General features: G+C 38.5%; 2 protein-coding genes across 4 annotated transcripts in view; one reads left to right on the top strand and one right to left on the bottom strand.

Annotated features, from left to right (window-relative positions):
* Positions 1 to 7,970: 7,970 nt before the first annotated feature.
* On the bottom strand, positions 7,971 to 21,644 carry LOC125230081 (splicing factor 3B subunit 4-like). The gene is given in 9 exon segments (XM_048135085.1): positions 7,971 to 8,075; positions 8,078 to 8,156; positions 8,159 to 8,232; positions 12,351 to 12,544; positions 14,656 to 14,840; positions 19,547 to 19,723; positions 20,180 to 20,277; positions 21,219 to 21,302; positions 21,518 to 21,644. Coding segments are annotated over 9 exon segments (1,002 nt in total). The 5' UTR covers positions 21,552 to 21,644; the 3' UTR covers positions 7,971 to 7,998.
* Positions 21,645 to 23,966: 2,322 nt separating this feature from the next.
* LOC125230079 (F-box/LRR-repeat protein 4) overlaps positions 23,967 to 24,841 on the top strand; it is a 65,115-nt gene continuing 64,240 nt past the window's right edge. For all 3 annotated transcript variants that reach the window (XR_007177486.1, XR_007177485.1, XM_048135084.1), the window contains exon 1: positions 23,967 to 24,301. Coding sequence is in view for 1 of the 3 variants with exons in the window: in XM_048135084.1 (XP_047991041.1) it covers positions 24,080 to 24,301 (222 nt within the window). In the remaining 2 variants the exon portion in view is untranslated. The remainder of the gene's footprint in view (positions 24,302 to 24,841) is intronic.

Genomic DNA, 24,841 nt, shown 5'->3' with positions numbered 1-24,841 from the left:
CAATACCGGGATCCCGCCTTTTTTTTGGGCACATTTCAATACCGGTATTTAATTTAGTAATACCGGGATCCCGGTATTTTTAGTAACTAACAAATTATGCCAAATTAACGTAAATTACTCATCAAAAACGTTAAATTTCTGCATCATGATGGTCGCTACACGCGTAAATCTTGCTTCTTACTCTTGTTTCTTGATTTGACACATTCTCTGTTTGGTGTCTTTACAATATTTGTATGCAAATGATAGTTTTTGCATGATTACTTAGATAAAGATACGTGTCAAAAGCATTCATTGAGGAGGGCCTGCCGCGAACCTTTTTTGACACATTTTTCTCACTTGTGTATTCGCACGTAAGTGTGACAGAGAAGCAACACGTCAAACGTAGTTGCAACAGGCCACAGACCCTCTGTAAACAAATCGCCTTGATGCATATATATCATAACTTTTCAAAAAATTGGTTAATGCATACGAACTAACGTATAACGTAGCTACTCTATGGTTTACTGTGCGTGTGCGTTAATGTGTGGAACTCTAGCGCATAACTTTGCCGTAACATTCCCTATACTTAGTAACGAAATTGGAAAATCTGAAGAATCCAAATCAAGAAAATTACTTTTCTAAACCGTCAATTAAGTGTTCCTATTCCGCGAAGTAATCTTCTTGATTTCCATTATCATGGATTTCAGCGAAGTAATGTGTGATTCCATAGATTATTTCTTAATGTGATTTATAATAAAATAATCTATGTCGGACAATTTAGCTTTTTTGGCTAATTGTTCAATGATTTGGCGGATTTATCTTATTAGTGCTTTAGCGCCCCTAGCGCCACGAAAAACGAAAATACCACTAAATTGTAATTATAAGACCGCCTGTTGTCTGCCTCTATTTATAATCATGTGTTTTGTCTCCACTGTAGTATATTTTTTCTGTATCTTTTGCTGAGGTGTGTTAATAAAGAGTATTCTATATATCTATTGTACTACAGATATTGATTATAATGTGTTTCCAAAAAAAATCATCACATGTTCTAGTTTCAAAAGTCAATGATGAAACTGTAGAGTGTGTATAATCGAGAAATGCTCTTAATACTTGTTATTTAATAAAGTGATATTATAGTTAAATCTACAGTACAATTACACCATTAACACTGACTATAAAATGTAAAAGCAAGGACCATAAAAGATTACCTATTGAACTACAAGGTTCTATTCTGCACGAGCCTAAAGAGAACGATTTGGCAGAAAACATGTTTGCTATGGCCGCGTCTTCTTGCGAAATGTCCGATCTGGTGGCGATATCTAACTTACAGAATTAACTGAGTAGTGATCTGGCGCTCTTTCCCGCTTGATTTTATACTGCGTCCTCAGTCGCACTCATAACAAAAATAAAGAGCACGGGGCAGCCCCTTGAACTATGTATACTTGTGTCCATTCGGCTTTAAGGTTGAATATATAAAAAATATAATATTGATCTGAAAGGTAATCAACCTTATAGTAGAATGGATTTACCCAGGTTTGAAGTTAAGCGACACACTTAAAAACAATAGAAATTGAACCGAGTTGGCCACATAAGTTTGCGAACCGTTTTGGGTTGAAATCGAAACTTATGAAGTTCGAAATGTATGATTTGACCCATCACTAAGTCGGATTGGCAAGATTTCGCTGTAGTATATAACATGCATGAAAAGTAACAAACGAGATTTTGAATAAAATTCGTTATTTTCTCGTTATTCGTTATTTATTCGTTTTTTTCGTTTTTATTCGTTTTTTTAGGACATTCTTACACAGATCGACTGAGTCCCACGGTACGCTCGGTATTTTTTTTTATACTACGTCGGTGGCAAACAAGCGTACGGCCCGCCTGATGGAAAGCGGTCACCGTAACCTATGGACGCCTGCAACTCAAAGAGTGTCACATGCGCGTTGCCACCCCATTAGAAACTTGTACATTCCCTTTTGCTGTGTTAAATACACAGTAAAAAGGAGTGCACACGTTCCAAAGAGGGTTCGGGTTGCCGACGACTCAAACGACGGGTTGCTCGTATTAAATACACAAATACTTATATACCTATATAGAAAATATCCATGACAAGAACAAATATCTGTCCTCCTCATACAAATAAATGCCCTTACCGGGATTCGAACCCAGGACCGCGGCTTAGCAGGCAGGGTCACTATACCCGTTAGGCCAGACCGGTCGTCAAAGTAGCCTTCGATTTGTGTCAGTGCACTGTAAATGGTGCAGGTATTAAATAAGTAATTTTTTTTATTGATCAAAAGGTACAAACATGGTACATTGAATGGCACCCTGGAGACTGCGTTAGTTTACACTGTGTTGCAGTACCAGTGGATGCCCGAATTACATGCTCAATTAGATATTGAAAAGAACAATTACTTAATTTGTAACAAAGAAATGAAAATTAACATATATATTACCTACTGGGTCGGTACAATAAAACACACAGATTTAGATATTCAGTAGATGAAGTAAATAGCACCATTTGTATGGGAACCAAGCGTGCCGACTTTTTAGCTGTCACTGAGACGTCACGGTCGGCATTTAGTGATGGGAAAACCTAAACGATTCAAAGACACCAATGCCCCTCCGCCCCGCAACAATGCAGCCGTCTCTCTCGTACACATAGATTTTATATCTGTGGGCTCGCTCGCTCACTCCCCGCTCCCCTGCAAACTATCCCAAAAATCGAGTAGTATGACAAAAAGATTCAAAGAGGGAGGTCACGCTCACGTCACGCTATTAAGCGGTTTCATTCTGTCCACGCTTTTGGATACCTTCGCGTAATATTAATATCAAGTAAGTATTTTAAATATATTTGTTGACATTTTATAGAAACAAGAAAGATTGTTACCATTGAAACGCATAGTAAGAGACATAATCAATTCAGATAACCTAAAAATCGCAAATCGATTAACATGAATGGTATCGATTTTCTGACAGACGAATGATTTTCAACGGAGTGATTGAATAATTTTTGAATTAAATTTCAGAAATACATTTATTTAGTCGAAAAGCGGTTTTATCTTATACTTTTCCTATATGTTTACAGTATAGGTTTGGATGGTGATAAGCAATAATGTGTCAACCCACAAAAACTAAAAAAATGAGATTTTAATGCCATGTTATAGTTGGATTTTTAAACTTCTATTTGCAAAAATGACCTTTTAATTTTGAAAATTTTTACTATCCCAAAAGTAAAAAAATAGGTTAACACAAATCCTTTATCGTGTGTTGCCTGTTTTGCATTAATGTGTCAAGAACCTTAACTTATTATAGTAATTGGCAGAAGACATATTTAAATTACAATAATGTGTTATGAGGGTTGACTCAACGATTTTTATACACTTGACTCATTCTTGCAAAACGCAAAAAATGACATAGTTACCCACTATGAGACTTGAATGATTATTGCAAAATGATATTTTATTCGTTGTTTTATGCTACGACCCGTGTTATAAAACATAAGTCATTATTGTTAAATTATATTCGGGTCATAAATTGTTCGTTTTTGGTGTAAGTACCATGACACTATATTGTAAAAATATAACTGTTCATATTAATTTATGTTTGAATAAGTTATGACTTAGTCCATTAGTATATTTTTGCACATGAATGGTAAATTCAGTACGAAATTGAACATTTTAAGTCATGAATATACATATTCGTTATTATAATTTGCAAACATTTTTTACAAGTACGTGTTTATATAAAAATCTAATATAAGCTACTATTTTTTTATAATTACTAATTACATTAAGACGTGTTAATGTATGCATAAAAATATTGTTTGATTTTTGAATACTTACTGAATGGTAGTTTATTAGTTTGTTAAAAATATTTTATGTTTTGTTCTTGTACAAGTCTTAATGCATCTATAAGTTCTTAATGCACCTGCCAAAGTATTTGAGTCTGCATTACACAAGACCCTTTATTCGCAGGTGAGTTCTCAACTTTCCGAGGCACAATACGGCTTTCGAGAAGCACGCAGCACTACAGGTAACCTGTTGCATCTAATGACCATATTAGTTCCAGCAATTGATGCCGGTCACCAAGTAGACGTAGCTTACTTCGATTTTTGCAAAGCATTTGACACCGTAGACAATGATGTCTTGTTAATGAAGTTTGCGAGGGCCGGTTGCACGCCACATACTCTAGAGTTCTTTGCTAGCTACATGCGCGACAGGCAACAGTATGTGGATTGCTCTGGCAGCATTTCTCAACCGTACTACGTTAGATCAGGGGTGAGTCAAGGCAGTAATTTGGGCCCGATGGGGTTTGTATTAATGATCAACGATCTTCCTAACGCAGTGGTTCATTCTACCTGCCTCTTATTTGCTGACGATCTCAAACTGGTCCGAGTGGTCAAGGATATCTCGGATTGTAGTAAATTGCAGGAGGATATTGACAATGTGGTCCAATGGAGTGCAGACAATAAGTTGTACTTTAATGAAGCGAAGTGCACGATGATCTCGTTTAGTCGCGCACATCGCCCAATAAACTTTGGCTACAGCATCGGAGGAAAGCCAATGCAACGGGTATCAAACGTGCGCGATCTGGGAGTACACTTAGCTGCCGATTTGTCATTCCGTGATCATATTGTCAGTGTCTGCAAGAAAGCATTTCGTAATCTAGGTTTCCTCATGCGTCAAGCAAAGGAATTTACGAACATAGCTGCGATACGAGCTGTGTATGGGGCTCTCGTAAGGAGTCATCTTGAATGTAACGCGGTAATTTGGAGTCCACATGCAGCTAAGTACAAAGTCATGATGGAACGCATTCAAAATAAATATGTTAGACTTCTTTACTTAAAGCTTTATGGTGTATATCCTGGGTATCCCTTACTGTATCCCACACTCTTCGTGCTCGGAATGGTGGGGTATAACAAACTAGAGGTTAGGCGAGAGCTTGCCCTCGCTTTATATGTAGTTAGGGTGCTGCGAGGTGAGTTGTGCAACCCCGGGGTGCTGCACGCCCTGGCACTGTATGCGCCGGACGGGCATGTGGGGCGCCGCCGCCGGCCACCGCTGCTGGCCGTACCCGCAGCTCGTACAAAGCTACTCATGGAAGCCCCGCTTACGAGGGCGATTCGCGCTATCAATAAAGTTGCTCTCGAGATAGACATTTTTACATGCTCCCTGAATGATCTCACAAAGGCCACTATGTTAATTTTAGTTTAGTACATACATACATACATACATACAATCACGCCTGTATCCCATGAAGGGGTAGGCAGAGCACCTGAAACTACTCGTTTCGGTGCCACTCTTGGCAAATAAGGGGTTGACAGAAAACGAAACTGTGACATTGCAGTGACAGGTTGCCAGCCTCTCGCCTACGCCACAATTTAACCCATATCCCACAGTCGACTTCTACGACACCCACGGGAAGAAAGGGGGTGGTGAAATTCTTAACCCGTCACCACACGGGGGGGGGGGGGTTAGTTTAGTTTCTTTTTTTATATACTGGCAATAACTGTTTTATTGTTTGGTTCGCTTATCTATCGCATTAGGAAAACCTGTAAATATAGATTTAAGTTGTTATTTACCAATAAATAAAAAAAAAAAAAAAAAAAAAAAAAAAAAAAAAAAGTCATGAGTTATTCATAATTTAAATGACTTAGTCTATTTCTTAGCGTAAAAAAATATTTTGTTGTATATTTTAGATAAGTAGTTTATTTTTTTTAAAGATGATTATTTGGTTTTTGTAACGATTTTTTATTGAAAAAGCACAGATAATTTAAATATGTGTCTAGAAATGATCATTACTCTAATAGTTAATTTATAGTATTTTATTCAACAGGCGTTTAAAGGAGGTCAAGAAATATGAGTGGCGTACTTTCCACAAGTATTTTGGAGTCAGTTAAACACCATTGCATACAATACTTTTACAACGACCATGCACTTAGTTTTTAATAGTTTTTTTTTAATAATTCTCGCGAAATTCACACTGTTTCCTGTATTGCAAAGGTTTGCACTGTCAGCTCAGCTGCCCAAAGCCTTCCCGCGCACGCACGCAGTATCGTTAATGCAATGCGTTGCCATGATTACAGAATCAAACAATGCGTTTTCAGTTTTTTCGATACGCACAATCCTGTAAATGACGAATAACAGTTCGGGAGTAGAAAAATCATTAAAAGGTTTGATTAATAAATAATGTATTGATTCCTACATACCTAATAACATAAGTGACCATGACTGATATGTTACTTAACACTTATAAAGTTAAAAATATGCATAGGTAGAGTATTTTACAACAACAATTTATGTGCTTTAACATGTTTATTTAAGACTCATAGATATTTTTAAACAATTAGCAAAAGTGGGTTAAGTATCATAACACGGTCTTGAAAAAGTTTGACGTCGTCGAACAATTCGCAATAAAAGAAAAGGGCATTATTTCGTCAAATTGAAGTTTGTTTTGAAATTAAGCTACAATAATCACTACTACTGAACGTATTATAGCTGAAAAACACAACAATCTATATAAAAACAATTTTTTTTAAGAGAAACACAAAAAAATGAGAAAAAATCTTTAGACGCCATTTTCTCAAAATGGTTGGCGTGTGGGTTGACACATTGTTGCTTATCAGCATCCAGGTACCTATACAGTATCAGTTTTAACTTTGTAAGCAAGCAGAATCATATTTAACTTTTTGTAGGCTATGGAAACAGCAAAGTCTCAAAAGAAAACCAGGGAAGACATTTTTGAAGCCAAAAGAAAAGCTAGCCGAATACGTCATGAAAAACCAGTTTTTCCTTCCCGTGCCTGCAATCCATTTTTCTTTTACGACCGGATCATGTGGGAAACTATAAGAAAGAGTGTTTTTAAACGTTATACTTATGTTGTATATGATTAAAATTATAATATTTTCACCACACCAACTGATAAAAACTCTTGATTATTTGAAAACGGATAGCAAAAATTTCATTTTATCCACAAGAGTGCAAAGTATTTAAAAAAAAAATGTAACTTGATGTCATAAGCTAGCTGGTAGAATTTACTAATATGTAAATGATAATTTTGAATCATACATATTGAATAAATTGATGGATTTTATTTAAGTAATTTGATATTTCATAGTGAGTAATTCGATTCAATTCGTGTTGGTGTAGTGAAAAATAATTGTGTTTTACTCGGTGGCAAAGTTTGTTCAACCTTCGTGCCTTGAAACCCTCACAACGCTCAAGATTCCACTTCTCGAACCACCACTTCGCGGTTTAATATTGGAATGTTTCGCTTGCTCGAGTATCAATATTGGCACGTGCGGTTAAACAACAACTTTGCTCCTTGTAAAACAAATACGTAACTATTTTATTAAAATTAGAACACGAGTATATTTTTATCAATAACTACTAAATTGTGTTTTGTAATAGACAATAGTGTTTATCATTCGTCTGTTCGATTATCGATTACAAACGATTATTGATATTTATTGTAGAACGAACAACACTAGTCGCTAAATTTGACGGACGAATGAGAAATGGGCTGTACTACGAAGTCGAAGCGATACGCGAGAGTATCGCTAGTCTCATATTCATCATCTCTTTAACACACATGGTCGATCAAACGCTTAAAGCAAACGCAGCAATGCAATGTAAACGCCGGTTTGTAACGTAATTCTATAGTTACTTAGGTACATCCTTGGACGCATAAATAAAAATACGGAAAAAATGATTAAAAATGAATTCACGCACAATATTATTTAAAAATTACTTACGTGTGATGGGAAATATGTTTTTGTTTTTGTGCGCTGGAAATATTTGGGCTGGTGCAGTTAATTATCATGCAATGAGGCATTTTGTATTTTTTTTCTTACGTGCGGCTGCAACAGCTGACGTATGTGGACTGTCATTAGAAATGGCCATCTCAGTGGCTGCCACTGAGTTCGGACACGCGAAGTAGATACATTTGCTTCTTCTAGTGTATATTCATTTCTGTGATAAAACACAAGGTTACAGTACAAATGTATTGACTAATAAACTAATAATTATAATTAGGCTCCGGCGGGTGGTGGGGGTGCGGGTGCGGGAAGGAGGGGTGCGCGAAGGGCGGCGGGGGCGGGGCGGGAACTGCGGGCGGAAGGAGGGCGGCGGCGGGCGCCAGGGCGGCGGCGCGCGCGCGCCGGGCGGCGGCGGCGGGGGCCGAAGCCGGGCGGCCCGAACGGCGGCGGCGGGAAGTGGTGGAACGGAGGCGGCCCGGGCGGCGGCGGCGGACCTGGAACAAAATTACAAGGTTAGCAGCTGCGGCTGGTCTATACGAGCCGATTCCCACAGGCTTGCCTGAAATTGAGTATAATAGTATTTTATACAATCGTTATATAATACAAAGCTTTTCAGTCGAGTACCATGTTTAGGCCACGAAGCTCGCTGAGTGGCCTAATAGTACTCTACGAGAGTGAAAAGCTTAATTATATCACTATTGTATACAATACTTTTTCTACGAGTCATCATCTTCATCATCAATGGACGGAAATATCATCATTCATGCAAGTTAAAATTAATGTTAATAGTCGTTCACCGTTGTATCGACATCTAATTATCTAACAACCAATTGTTTGTAATAACCGTCTCTGATTGGCCGATAACGCGACAGATAAAGAAAATATGTTTCAGATGCAGGAAAATTTGCCAGGTATCGCAAAATAGTATAGAAATTGAATGAAGTTCTATTTTTGAAATTATTACAGTTAACTAAAGTCAACTATAATGAGCGTATTATAATTGAGTCGGAACTGCCATAGAGTATTTGGCCGATATCGCGACAGATAAAGAAAATATGTTTCAGGTGCAGGAAAATTTGTCAGGTATCGCAAAATAGTATAGAAATTGAATGAAGTTCTATTTTTGAAATTATTACAGTTAACTAAAGTCAACTATAATGAGCGTATTATAATTGAGTCGGAACTGCCATAGAGTATCCAACACTGAAAAATTAGCACTTATAGTTTAGTCTGTGGTGTCCTAATTGACAGATTACTGTCGACAAGTAGAAAAATAAATATTATAGGACATTTTTACACAGATTGACTGAGGCCCACGGTAAGCTCAAGAAGGCTTGTGTTGTGGGTACTCAGACAGCGATATATATAATATATAAATACTTATATACATAGAAAACATCCATGACTCAGGAACAAATATCTGTGCTCATCACACAAATAAATGCCCTTACCGGGATTTGAACCCGGGACCGCGGCGCAGCAGGCAGGGTCACTACCGACTGCGCCAGACCGGTCGTCATACTAATGTAAAAGTTGGTTTCTTTTTGCTTTCGTGTTGATTAGCAGAAATTTTTACCAGCCGCCACTGGTGGTTAGTCATAAGTGGCGGCATCTACATGAGTAGCGGCGACCACTATCTTAGGCTTTGAACCGCGTGCGTCGCGCTTAGCTCAAATCTTTCAGGATGAGGGCGCCGATTACGCCCGCCTCAGGACCGCGAGCGTCGCGCTTAGCTCAAATCTTTCAGGATGAGGGCGCCGATTACGCCCGCCTCTGAACCGCGTGCGTCGCGCTTATCTCAAATCTTTCAGGATGAGGGCGCCGATTACGCCCGCCTCTGGACCGCGAGCGTCGCGCTTAGCTCAAATCTTTCAGGATGAGGGCGCCGATTACGCCCGCCTCTGGACCGCGTGCGTCGCGCTTAGCTCAAATCTTTCAGGATGAGGGCGCCGATTACGCCCGCCTCTGGACCGCCAGCGTCGCGCTTAGCTCAAATCTATCAGGATGAGGGCACCGATTACGCCCGCCTCTGGACCGCGTGCGTCGCGCTTCGCTCAAATCTATCAGGATGAGGGCGCCGATTACGCCCGCCTCTGGACCGCGTGCGTCGCGCTTAGCTCAAATCTTTCAGGATGAGGGCGCCGATTACGCCCGCCTCTGGACCGCGTGCGTCGCGCTTCGCTCAAATCTATCAGGATGAGGGCGCCGATTACGCCCGCCTCTGGACCGCGTGCGTCGCGCTTAGCTCAAATCTTTCAGGATGAGGGCGCCGATTACGCCCGCCTCTGGACCGCGTGCGTCGCGCTTCGCTCAAATCTTTCAGGATGAGGGCGCCGATTACGCCCGCCTCTGGACCGCGTGCGTCGCGCTTAGCTCAAATCTTTCAGGATGAGGGCGCCGATTACGCCCGCCTCTGGACCGCGTGCGTCGCGCTTAGCTCAAATCTTTCAGGATGAGGGCGCCGATTACGCCCGCCTCTGGACCGCGAGCGTCGCGCTTAGCTCAAATCTTTCAGGATGAGGGCGCCGATTACGCCCGCCTCTGGACCGCGTGCGTCGCGCTTAGCTCAAATATTTCAGGATGAGGGCGCCGATTACGCCCGCCTCAGGACCGCGTGCGTCGCGCTTAGCTCAAATCTTTCAGGATGAGGGCGCCGATTACGCCCGCCTCAGGACCGCGAGCGTCGCGCTTAGCTCAAATATTTCAGGATGAGGGCGCCGATTACGCCCGCCTCAGGACCGCGTGCGTCGCGCTTCGCTCAAATCTTTATGGGTCATTTTAGTGTCACGCGGACCGACCGCGCGGGGCGATCCGCACTGGACTAATATGTGTTAACTTCAGGGAGCGTTTTAGAGTGGCGCGGACGACAACATCAACTTAATACAAATTGGTCGCGCGGATCTATCCGCGCGGACGGTCCGCGTGACACTGAAACCAGCCTAAGGATGAGGGCGTCTTGGACCGCGTGCGTCGTGCTGCTGAACTTTTTAAGTATCAATCGTCAGGCCATGGCCGCGTGAGTTGTGCTTCGCTGTAGCGAAGCCTGTAGGGTTAGATCTAGAGAGGTGGGGGTCAATATGCCTTTGCCTATATTCCTATTTTGAATTAGCTGGAATGATTGTAAACAAAGGTGTGGCCGGTGTTATAAAAAATTTGCACCATTCGAGGTATTAAAGTTGCCGAGGTATTAATATTTTTCATCACACCCGCACTTTAAATGTGCTATTGCACGCAGGCGGAGCGTGAGTTATAGAAAAATCGTTCTCCCAAGGGAATAATGAAATTTCTTGTACCTTACTTAACTTTTTTTACATCAATTTACATATTTTTTACATTGCGAGTGTGATGAAAAACATTGTGTGTAACTCGGGGAGTATGAATATTACTAACTAGTCTTTAAATCGCTCCGGCAAGCCGTTGCGATTTAACTTACTCTCGTTAGTAATATTCAACTTTCTCCCCTTGTTACACAATGTACTATTACAAGTTTATTAAAAATATTTACATATTCCATTACACAAATAATGATTCTGTTTAAACGAAAATAAATTTCAACACAAAACGTTTTGGTATATTTAATGAAATTAAAAAGCCGTTTTTGTCGGGTACTTTGTTTATTGCACTGGTATCACTGTGAAAATGTACCTGGGCGACCAAGTAGCGGGCCGCTAAGCATTATTTTTCAGCAACTTTCGAGACTAGGTGGTACTGAATTTTAATGGCTAATTAAAACCGTCTTCAAATACGATGGTGCATAATAAGGTGGCTATAAATTTAATTAATGGTTTTGTAAAATAAGTATCTGATATGACAGAACTTCGTCCATTTTAGACCGATTTTTATTTTGACTTGCATGTCATGCGATCATAACATAATATAACAGTCATCGTGTTCGATCGATTCACGATTTTAAGTATGTAATAGAGCGATCGTTAATAACTGGTGAAATAATAGTATTTTATACAATCGTGATATAATACAAAGCTTTTCAGTCGAGTACCATGTTTAGGCCACGAAGCTTTGCTGAGTGGCCTAATAGTACGGTACGAGAGTGAAAAGCTTAATTATATCACTATTGTATACAATACTTTTTCTACGAGTCATCATCTTCATCATCAATGGACGGAAATATCATCATTCATGCAAGTTAAAATTAATGTTAATAGCGTCGTTCACCGTTGTATCAACATCGAATTACCTAGCAACCAATTGTTTGTAATAACCGTCTTTGATTGGCCGATAACGCGACAGATAAAAAAAAATGTGTTTCGGATGCCGACAAATTTGCCAGGTATCGCAAATTAGTATAGAAATTGTATGAAGTTCTATTTTTGAAATTATTACAGTTAACTATAAGTCAACTATAATGAGATTATTATAGTTGAGTCGGAACTGCCATAGAGTATCCAACACTGAAAAGTTAGCACTTATAGTTTAGTCTGTGGTGTCCTAATTGACAGATTACAGTCGACGAGTAGAAAAAAGTTATTTGTTTTTCTGTCGGCCCTTACTTTAAGAACCCTCGACTTGATCTGCACGTGTTACTTTGACAGTGACAGCAGTTGTACGTTTATTCCGTAATAGGAATCAAATATTGTAGTAGAGCAGTTACCTGGCGGCGCCATGGGCGGCGGCGGCGGCGCCTGCATGGGCAGCGGCGGCGGCGGGCGCTGCAGCGGCGGGCCGGGCGGCGGCAGCGGCGAGGGCGGCGGCAGCAGCGCGCCGGCCAGCAGCTGCGGCGGCGCGTCCGCGAACAGCTGGTGCGGCCGGTCCGCGTGGGACAGCGGGTTCTGGGCGGCCAGGAGCCTGGAATAAAAAAAATAGTACCTACATTACATCAGAGGCCGGGAAAATGAGGATTTCCGGCCAAGTGGGTATATACGGCCGAGCGAGCGTGCGAGCGAGGCCGGATAGGGATACGAGGCCGGGAATCCGTTTTCACGCCGAGGCATGTATAGTGCTTTTCTCAAACATACAATGAAATAAAAAAAAATGCACTAAAGGACAATATTTTATAAAAAAAAGTTTACTTTACAGTCCTCTCGAGTTGTTGCGCCCAAAAAGCGATACTTCCCAGCCCATTTTAAGGAACGTAAAGACAATATTTCATTGCATGTTTGAGAAAAATAATTTTATAGCAAAAATGGACCTCTTGCCCGAACCCTCTCACAGTAAGAGGGGCCTGTGCCCAGTAATGGGATGCATATGCATTCCTCAGGCTCTATAGGCTACTTGGCCCTTTTTTAAAGTCTTGTCTTATATGATTAGGCACTGTCCAATTAACTGAAATAAAATATTACCATATTTTATTATGGCTTAAAAACAGCAAAAAATATTTTTAAAGTATACTTTTGCGTAATCAGGCGAATACAACACCATCATGTAAATCTATAATCTATCTGTGCATCAGGGGCCCGTTTCTCGAAAGGTACAAGCCTTGTATTACAAGTGCGCGAACTGTCAAATCGTATGGGTTGTCATGGAAACACACTTGTAATACAAGGCTTGTACCTTTCGAGAAACGGGCCCCTGGTCATTCTATTCGAAAACAACATTTTCTGACTTTTTAAGTATGAAGGCATAAAGTTCAATATGTCAGTGATTGTTTTGGCATGCAGTAAGGTTCGAATTCGATGACGTCACTTCATCGCTGACAGCGTTTTCGGAGGCCAAAATAAATAAAAAATTACACACATTTTTTATCAAAAATACGTAGTCAAAATACACTTTTTATACCCACGATCTATAAATATTGCTTTTTTATGTCAAATACTACAAAAGACAATCATTTCGATGGCGAAGTGAACTCCTAATAACTAAGTACGAAAACCTAAGTAGTTGGGACTTCATGGTACTTCACCGTCGATTTACTGTGCCAAATGCGATATGACTTATGAGTCTAGTAGCCTATTATTATGTGCCACCCTTTAACGTCAACTGCTGAGCATAATAATCTCTCTTCTTGTAAGCCACGTCTACTGATCCTGAGCTAGTCTCATCCAGTTTAAATTCTAACCCGCAATTTGTCGGATGTCAGCAAACCCGGAACACTATGCGCTATGCCAAACCATCATCAAACCGGTTTGAGATACGATAGGTAAAGTTTTTCTATAACTTTTTAAACCTTTACAGTTAAAATCTTACCTCTCAGCAGCCGAACCATGCTTCTCCCCTTTAACATCCTTTATGAACGCGTAAGACACAGAGATAGGCCTGTTACAGAGGTACTGGTTGTTCATAGCCTCAATGGCCGCGTTCGAAGCCTACTGCCCACAGAATACTGTGGTTCTTACAGTATAATAAAGAGTACTATCGTACAGTATGGCCACCTGCTCCCCGCTGAGTGTCGCCTACCCACTCTCGGTTACCTCACCGAATTTCAAAAACGCGACCAGTCGACCTGTCTTATCTCACTCATACAAGCAAGGTACGCGTTCGCCTACACGAGCTTAGTGCGTAGTAGAGTTGTGCCTGCTCGTTCACTGAAAAGATCGCTCCAAACTAGTACGATCTCCGAAGTGTACTAGTTCGTTCTTTTAGGACATTTAGGACAGTAGTACACCGAGAGAGCGAAAGACAAATTGTGCATATGACGTACAGTAACGCTCGCTCGTACTAGCCGACAGCTGATCGGCCGTTTTCGCGCGCTCTCGGTCGGTTTCGGTCGAATCACATGGATCGCTTTGCTGTCATTGTCACTCCTCGGCTCTTCGCTCCCATTCGTTGCGCGTGTGTGAGTGTACTAAATTACTAGAGAGCAGAATCATTTGGGAGTAGTTCGGTCTAGTACAGTGCAGGGAATCGTGTCTTTTGTACTATTATTAGTACATGTCCTACACAAGCCTAGTGCGTAGCGCGCCTCTTTCATATATTTGATCGCCATTGTCCAAAGTGTGCTATAATAGTTGAAAACTTACCTCTCAGCGGCGGATCCGTGCCTCTCCCCTTTAACATCCTTTTTGAACGCGTAAGACACAGAGATAGGCCTGTTACAGAGGTACTGGTTGTTCATAGCCTCAATGGCCGCATCCGAAGCCTCGAACGACGCGAAGTTTATAAATGCGAACGCTTTGGAGTTGCCCGTCTCTGGGTCTCGCATCACCTAAAACAGATTTAAATTAACTATATGTACAAATTGTATTTGATAACCGTAAAAAAAGAAATGTAGGTGACATAGCCAGTACAAGCTGTGTAAAATGGTGGAGCTTAATTTGTACTAGAAATGGGCCGAATATTCGGTAAATATTCGGTTTTCGGCAAATTCGGCAAGTTTTCAATGTTTTTCGGCCGAATAGTTCGATTAGATTGCCGAATATTAACCGAATAAACAATTTACTAATAAATATTTATTAATAAATAGCGAAAGTTGTTTCGTAATTCATCGCATAAAGACATCCTATTTCAGCATTCTAAGGAACTCCAAAGGGAGTTAAACATGCATTAAAATATAAAATACAATAATTTTGCAAAAAAGGTTAAAATAACGTATCTTAAGAAACAAAAACCAAAATTTTCTTGCACTAAATTAGAGGAACATTAAGAGCCTTAGTAAGATAAATGTGTACCTATTACCAATAATTGAAACGTTTTTAACCCCCGACGCAAAAACGATGGGGTGTTATAAGTTTGACGTGTCTGTCTGTCTGTCTGTCCGTCTGTCTGTCTGTCTGTCTGTTTGTCTGTCTGTGTGTGTGTCTGTCTGTGGCATCGTAGCTCCTGAACGGATGAACCGATTTCGATTTAGTTTTTTTTATTTGAAAGCTGTGTTAGTCGGGAGTGTTCTTAGCCATGTTTCATGAAAATCGGTCCACTAGGTCGCGGTCGGGGGTTTTTTCAAAATTTTAATTTTGTGGTTAGGTTATTAACTCAGACAGGATTTAAAATATGGCTCAACCGAATATTCGAAGTAATTGATAACCGGTTTGGCTCAGTTGGTAGTGACCTTGCTTGCCTGAGCCGCGGTCCTGAGTTCGAATGCCGGTAAGGGCATTTATTTGTGTGATGAGCACAGATATTTGTTCCTGAGTCATGGACGTTTTCTATGTGTATAAGTATTTGTATATTATGTATATCGTTGTCTGAGTACCCACAGTACAAGCCTTCTTGAGCTTACCGTGGGGCTCAGTCAATCTGTGTAAGAATGTCCTATAATATTATATTTATTTATTCAGCCGAATGTTCGTGCCGGTAACAGCTGAACCGAATGTTCGGCCGAATATTTGTATTCGGCAAAATCCGTATTCGGCCCATCTCTAATTTGTATGGTCAATAAATGTGTGGAATTTGAAGAAGTGGAAACATGGGCACACGTTGGGCAGACATAATAATGTCTGTGACAAAGAGCACTTTGCAGGCTAGCATGCACCGGGCCCAGGATCGAGTGGCGTGGAGACAACTGGTGAAGAGTGTCCACATTCGTCACGTCCCTCAGACATGAGGATACGACAAAGAGAATTTGAAGGTCATTCATTGCAACATTATCACCAACACTACCAACAGACATAGCATGATTTCTTCCAATGAAAGAGTCAGTCATGCGTTTATATCATAGGCTAGTTTTAGTGTCACGCGGACCGACCGCGCGTAGCGATCCGCACTGGACTAATATGTGTTAACTTCAGGGAGCGTTTTAGAGTGGCGCGGACGACAACATCAACTTCATACAAATTGATCCTCCGCGCGGACGATCCGCGTGAGACTAAAACCAGCCATACATCCTAGGAAATGTATCTATAATATCCATAAAGCTGACAGGAAAACTTGTTAAAATTTTGTTATGATAAAAACCGGCCAAGAGCGTGTCGGGCCACGCTCAGTGTAGGGTTCCGTAGTTTTTCGTATTTTTCTCAAAAACTACTAAACCTATCAAGTTCAAAATAATTTTCCTAGAAAGTCTTTATTATGTTCTACTTTTGTGATTTTTTTCATATTTTTTAAACATATGGTTCAAAAGTTAGAGGGGGGGGACGCACTTTTTTTTCCTTTAGGAGCGATTATTTCCGAAAATATTAATATTATCAAAAAACGATCTTAGTAAACCCTTATTCATTTTTGAATACCTATCCAACAATATATCACACGTTGGGGTTGGAATGAAAAAAATATCAGCCCCCACTTTACATGTAGGGGGGGTACCCTAATAAAACATTTTTTTTTTTCATTTTTTATTCTTGCACTTTGTTGGCGTGAATGATATACATATTGGTACCAAATTTCAGCTTTCTAGTGCTTACGGTTACTGAGAGTATCCGCGGACGGACGGACGGACGGACGGACGGACGGACGGACGGACGGACGGACGGACGGACGGACAGACAGACATGGCGAAACTATAAGGGTTCCTAGTTGACTACAGAACCCTAAAAAGAAAGGATTTTTAATATTGAAAATTCTCACAGGTACACACATTAAAGAATGACAGAATAAAGGTTAAAATTAAATTAGAGATAAAAATGCTGTAAATGGGCCATTTTTTTCAAAGTTGTCCACCCCGTTTTTGGCTTGTCCCATACTTTTGATATAATATTTAGCGTATTTAAAGAGTCTAAACTAATGAAGACTATTTTTTATTCGAACCCAAATTTAGTTGACAGTAATTTACAATATTCATTTAAATTTTTATTATAATTATGTATTTGTTAAAAATTATAATGTGATAAAAAATGGGCAATTTTTTGCTGTCCCACGTCAAACATCGATTTTGTTATGGATTTTATTCTATAACTAATTGTACTAAATATTGATGACGGCATAATTTAAAAAGATTGAGTTATACGCTATTATGTTATAAAATATTTCATGTTAATAAATAAACGTACTATTTAAAATTAAGTATAATTTGCCGAGACGGAATCTGGTAATTGTGGAATTTTCCATTCCGAAACCGCAGAATGACTGTTAAAATTAAAAGAAAGTTCCTAACATTTGGTAGCATTTTATTCAGCTTGGCAAAATTAATTTAAAACTACTCAATACCGCTATCTTGCATTTGCCAGTTGCCGCCAAACACGCATCAAAGTAGCTCGTACTCAGGGGTAACTTTTTCTCATTCCACCTTCCGAAACCAAATTTGCGGGTAAATACGTAATATGCAACCTTTTAACATCGATTCCTAAAACAAAGCACTAATACTGAAACCAAATAAGCCAATTAAAAGCAAGATTTGTGATTATTTAATAAATAATTAAGTAAAATATCGCCGGAGGTAGCGTTCCGTTACTTCCGATCCGATACTAGATCGTTGGTTTCGTATAGGCGGAAAGAAAAACGTATCGGAATGGAAGTATAAAGCGGTATTCATGTGGTTTTAATGTGATGTTTTAGTTTAATTTTATTGCGGGAAATAAAAGAAAAACGTATGGAATTAAAACTAATTCATCTAAAATATGGTAATCAATCACGGATTACACACTCCGGTTGTTTTAGTCATTATGCGCGATATGCTTTGGAGGTCTTAGGTACTCACGTTCAAGTGTAGACGAGACCTTAGCTTTCATCCGTTACCCATACAGTCAGATCCGTTACTGTCCCATGTTTGAAATAGTTTTATTTGCAAAAATTAAATACAATTTGTTATTAAACTACGTTTCCGTTATTTTATATTGAAATAGTAACGTTTAAACTATTGATTACAAGTGATGGCATCCTATAAACTTTTGAAACAGTATAGTAATCTTAAAAATTCTCCTCTACTTTGTACTGAAAGTAACGGAACGGATATATATATGGGTTTAAAAAAATAGTAGTCCGCATTTATGTGAAAATAAAAGTGTAATTTCTTCATTTGTTATTTTAGAATGAATAATAAACATATTGTAAAATTCCCAAACCTTTTATATTTACATTATCTGCGATTAAATTTGGTTGCGGAACGGAACACTCGCTTTTCCTCAACTCAACAAAAACATATTTTTTTCATTAATTACTTAAAATTCAAGTGAATATTTTATATAAATTTATTTATTAAAGAATCTATAAAAATAGCTTTTAATAAATTTCTATCGGTTTCATTTTCATATCAACTTTTTTCGGGGTGGACAACTTTGAATAAAATGGCCCAAATATGTTTAAGGGGCTGACAACACCCAATTACGCAAAATTGATGTTTCTTGCACAGGTTTTTAAGTTATTATTCATTATATTTCAAGGAACATAGCCGAACTCGATACATGATTTAATGAAATCGGCTTGATAGAAAAAAATTGCAAAGATTGGTCTGGAGTTCGTCATTAAACGGTTCTATGTCGTTCAATTATTCACTTCTGTCTTTAATTAAAATTCCAATAACAGAAATTTACATACCTAAAACACTAATAAAACATATTGCACAAATAATGCATCTTTCTATTTTATTTTAATATTTTTCTGTACTTTTTGTACCTAACCACCCTCTTTTAGTGACATCGCGCTCTCACTTACTCCCATACAAATAGACAAAGTATGCTAGCCTCAAGGTAGTGATGTGCAAGTTGCGAAAACTTTCCAAAAAAATCTTAAATTTCATAAAAAATTCACGAAAGTTTCACGAAAAATAAAAGGAATTTAAATTTATGAAATGGAAAGTTTCCATGCATACAATTGTCCATACAAATAATGGAAAGTTTCCGAAGTTTTCCTATGTGAAAATTTCAGAAATTTGGAAACTCTCCGTCGGCACATCAGTACGTCAAGGTCATTGGGTGTTGTCAGCGTCTTAAGCATGAGGATTTCATTCCCTACAACTCATACAAGTATTTCTTTTGCTTATAAAACTTTTTCATACACCATCTGACATTATCTTTAATGGTGTGATAATAAAGAAAACTGTACCTTAGGCGTTTGTAGAATGACCCCAAAAGCAGAGAAGGTGTCATAAAGCAGTTTCTCATCAACCTCCGGGTCCAAGTTACCGATGAATACATTGGCACCAACATCCAGGTTCTTCTGATGGGCCGATGCTTTATTTACTCTGACTGGCTTTCCGTAAAGTTTTATCATGTTCATAACCTGGAATAAAATAGATAATTCTTCATCTTAAAATCAAAGTTATAGATTTTTTTGCATTGTCTTTGTGTATTTCATTTTATGTTTAGTCTAAATGTTAGTGGTATTGCTATATATCCATACTAATATTATAAATGGGAAAGTGTGTGTGTCTGTTTGTTTGTCCGTCCTTCACGGCAAAACGGAGCGACGAATTGTCGTGATTTTTTAAGTGGAGATACTTGAAGAGACGGAGAGTGACATAGGCTATTTTTTGACTCTTTCTAACGCGGGCGAAGCCGCGGGAAAAAGCTAGTACTTAATATATCCCTAAATAAATATTTGCAAGGATTAAGTCTACTACATATTTTAGAAAATAATTTTATCAGCATTTGGCTAACAAAATGTAGAGAAAATAATAGAATACAATTAGTACATTAGTTTTTAAACTTTTAGTTTTTTTTTCCTAATGAAACTTACCTTGATGGCATAATCAGCATCTTCCTCTCCCATAAACTCCACAAATCCATATCCTTGATGTGTCTGTGTGACACGATCTTTGGGCATGTGCACATTCACTGAAATACAAAATAAATATTTTATTCATACTTGCACACCATAAAGAAAGCTGTACTAGAATTTCTAAAGGAGTTGTGTCAAAATCTGCCTAATTTTGCCCTGAATATGCCTTTTCTTATATAAAATATGCCAATAAATAATTTTAAATCTTGTTTACTCCTTGTGCAAACAATTAACAGTTTGGGGTTCAGTGCATATAATATAATGGTTATTTTAAATAATTCTATACATACAACCATAGAGTAATAGAAACAGAGAGAGCCTCACTGAAGACCGGCTGTGACCCAACAATGGCGGACATTTTTTTTTTTTCATGGCTTGGTGGCGGAACACTCAAGCAATGGCACACAATATGCGATGTGCAAAAACGATTTAAAATCAAAATAATGATAATTCAGGTCAAAAGAAAATCAATTCTTCATTTAATTTATCAAAAATTAATTATTTTACATGAAACTTAGAAGTATATTGTTTTTAACAATAAAATAATGACTCAGTGCACCATGTGCTAATACTATTTAGCAAAAATACTGGTCACTCTCTTGTTTTGCAGTTTGTTGGTTTATGATTATGAACATTAATGAATATCGTGATTTTACGTATTATAACGTGATAATGTATTAATTTACGCGTACTCCGTATTTTGTTTCTTTCGATTGTTGTCATTTTTACACAGTTTGATAATGCATGTAGGCATATTTTCTTATTTTTCTGGAGATGTTTTCGCCACGGGTGCCACGATCCGACTGACGGGAGATTAGTGGATGAGGTCATTGACAAAGCCATCAATATGAATGATGGAATGGAATCACAAGTTTTTCTTCGGAGTTATCCGTCCATAGAATTGTAGGTTCATGCATACAACATTAACATTAACTTTTCAATTGGTGCCACAGATCTAGTAGCAAATTATTAAAATATTACATATTAAAGTACTTACCAACCGGCCCGGACTGAACGAAGAGCTCCCACAGCAAGCTCTCCGAGACCCTATCATCGAGTCCTCCGACGTATATTGTAGCATCTAAAACATTGAAAATAATCAAGTAAAAGTTTACTATACTAAAGATGAAATAACCCTGCAGTATCCAAATAGTGCGGATTTTATACCTGAAGCAACATACTAACATAACCTAAATGGACATACAATATAACAACAGAATTATGGGGAAAAGTTTATAACTTCAACAAATATGTTGTACGGTAATGTAGAATTGTATCAATAATTAGCGTGCTTACCTTGATTTCTTTCTGCAATTGGACCTGCTGCCATTTTATTATGACATCAAAATCGGCGTCTGATGCCACCGCCATACAGCGCGATGACGTGCGTATAACGTTTATTTGACGTTTTCTTTTTCTACAATACAATATATGGAGATTAGAAATATAAGGAGCGAAAGCTTTAAGTATCAGAAGTGCACATAATAAAAGAAAAGTAGTCGCAAAAATGACCGGCTGAGGCCTTGTAATTGCAGTTACAAATCTCTCCGCTTGGAGCGCATGTCTCGCTCAATGATGAGCGACGTGACATGACATTAGACGGTCTTTTCTCTAGACTGATTTCGTCGAACTTAGCAAGTCAAGACGTCACAGAACACCCCACTAGAAGCCTAATGCAAGCGATATTGTTCGAGACGCAAATCACTAATCCTTGCGGGGTGAGGTAAGAGCGCACGGTGCTGCCATTGGTCGTTTCAAATAATGGCGCGTCTTTACGCTTAGCCGTAGGGATGGGAATGAGACATGTCTAGTCTATTATAGACAATGGTACCGGTACCAGTACTGTGGTGAATTTGTTTTGCAACAAATTATAATATTATAGCAGTTTTTGTAACTTATTTATATTTGTTTAGTTATAAAGTATTATTTCTACAAGTAATGGTAATAAACGCGCAAGTTAGGCGTTTTTGCAAACTTTTATAAAACTTGCAATGTTAGTATATTCGGGTGAAATCATGCGACTTTTAAAGCAGATATTTTTAACCGATTAAGCTGAAATTTTGCACACATAATTGTGTAAATCACGTGACGATGCAATATTATGGTATCATGGAGCTGATCTGCTGATGGACCAGAAACGTGGCCATAGATTAAAATTCATATCTGATTATGATGTTGACCTCAATTCTAATAAGGCCTAGTTACCCTTCGGGTTGGAAGGTCAGATGGCAGTCGCTTTCGTAAAACTAGTGCCTACGCCAAATCTTGGGATTAGTTGCCAAAGCGGACCCCAGGATCCCATGAGCCGTGGCGAATGCCGATGCCGGGATAACGCAAGGAGGATGATGATTGTGATAGCACTCCAATAAAAATCATTCTACTAACTAGTAACTAAACTGTACATTTTTAATTACGTTTACTAAGTTAAATTACCAACTAAATATTCTAAACTAATCAATCAACTAAATAATACTACAGACTCTACAGATTCTAGATAATTATTCACAATTACAAATCTGCTTTCTTTTATATTTCATAAAATGGTAGCATATGGTACGAACGGTAGTACGAAGTTCCCGCAACAGACATAAACTAACATGTCCCCATCCCTAGTCGTTTACGTGAAAGGGATAGCATATCGCATTGTTAACTAGGCAAAAACTCGGCGCCGCTCAGCACAACCATAATGACCAGTATAAATGAACTCCGCGGATAATAAACAATATTCAACAAAATAATTAATTTGACTTAACTGTGGAATGTTATTCCATCTTTTTTATGTGTTAGAAGACTTGCCACACCAGTTTATGCTGCAAGAGACCATTGTTTGCAACCAAATTTAATTATTTAAGATTTTTTCCCGAGCGGACACGAACACGCTTTATTTGACGTTCATATGCGCATTGTAATATGCCTACTTGAAAAATAAATATTTCATTTTCATTTTCATTTTCACTGTTAGCGGGTCGTATACTTGGGCGCTACTGATCGGTGTCGCACGCGTTCAAACTTTTATACACCTGATTTTTCGTATGCTTGGTGACCGCGAGTCACCCTGTAAGGGCCGTCTTGTTGGGTTGGTCTGTGTAAGACGTAGTTCCGTGGTAGTGCGCTGGCTTCGTATGTGGATGTTCTCGGGTTCGATCCTGACAGCGATCTTTTTGTTTTTTGATTTTTTTTAATATTTTAATTTTCTCAATGCTCAACAAAATATTTTTGGATATTAAAAAAATAAAATAATTCAGGAAAAAAATATCTGTAAAAAAAAATAAAAAAGCTCTCATCAGGATTTGAACCCGGGACCTTTTGCTCCGTAGGCAGGGTCACTATCGAGAAGGCTAAGAGATTGTCAAGCCCTTGTGTACCTGCGATTGCAGCGCCACCTATCTTTTCTTTTATATGTGCACTTCTGATACTTAAAGCTTTCGCTCCTTACCTCTATTCTCCATGAGTTAGTCGTTCAGAAATTACGACATGTCATGTTGTTTCATATTTGTAAAGTAAAAAATAAATACATAAATTTGTTCTCATATTACGAAATTAAGGAAAACATAGTTAATGTGTTAACATTACCATCAAAATTGATTAAACAATACTAAAAATATGCTAATTATTTCGCAGAATTGCATAATCAGCATTCAACCACAGACAATTTTTACTTTTTAAAGCATTGATTTTCTGTTCATAATATATCTTTGTTACATTTTGGCGCAATCTGTGGCTGTGCATTGATTTATTCGTCTGTGGCTCGAACGGACGTTCTTGATTCTTCTTCGTCCATACTAGAACTGTCGTAGTCGTAGGTACTTTTCCGTCACAACAAATACAAAAAACGTAAACAAACAAGTTTAAGTTAAAATGCAGAGTGCTTCGGATGTGATATCGTCATTATTTTGGTTTAAAGGCGAGGATGAAGATGAAGAAAAATACCCTGATATTATAGAACAATTTGTGCAATATGTTGAAGACTTTAGTTCTCAATACGGAAGTGAAATCAGTGTATCGTATACCGCTTTCAATCTTCGCGGTCCACCGTCGAACTTTCCTGATTATGGGGACTATCCGCAAGCGTTTGTGATGGTAAGTTCTAAATTTCACGTTTTTTGTATATAAGTTGTCGTTTTCTCGCTTCTCGCAATTACACTTAGGCATTCCAATTATGTAGAAGATGCGATCACGTGTCGACTCTCATGATTGAATTAGAAAATGTTAATCAAATACTGGGGTCAGTCAAATTGAAAAAGTAAAAACAAATCCAATTAGTAAAAAAAAACGCTACACCAATTGCAATTTAAAAGTTTATCTTTACCTATTCATGCAATTAATACCTCTTGAGTGTTTAACTAGCTTGTGCTTTAGTAGTTTCATGTGCTCTGCCTACCCCTTTATGGGATACAGGCGTGATTGTATGTATGTATGTATGTATGTGTGAGTGTTTAACTTGTTATTTTTTTTTAATGTAATAAAGGCAAACAATTTTGTAAAATAAAATATTGTTGCACCTAAACATCAGTATGCCATTATCTTTCTTTGTTAACAACTTAGTCCCTAATTGTTTACATATTATATTTTTTTATTCCTCAAATGCATGGATATCACATTGATTTCTATTCATTTTGT

This window comes from Leguminivora glycinivorella, chromosome 10, assembly GCF_023078275.1.
Source record: "Leguminivora glycinivorella isolate SPB_JAAS2020 chromosome 10, LegGlyc_1.1, whole genome shotgun sequence".
Lineage (NCBI taxonomy): Eukaryota > Metazoa > Arthropoda > Insecta > Lepidoptera > Tortricidae > Leguminivora > Leguminivora glycinivorella.
The sequence above is the reverse complement of the archived record's forward strand: the minus strand, read 5'-3'. Positions and strand labels throughout refer to the sequence as shown.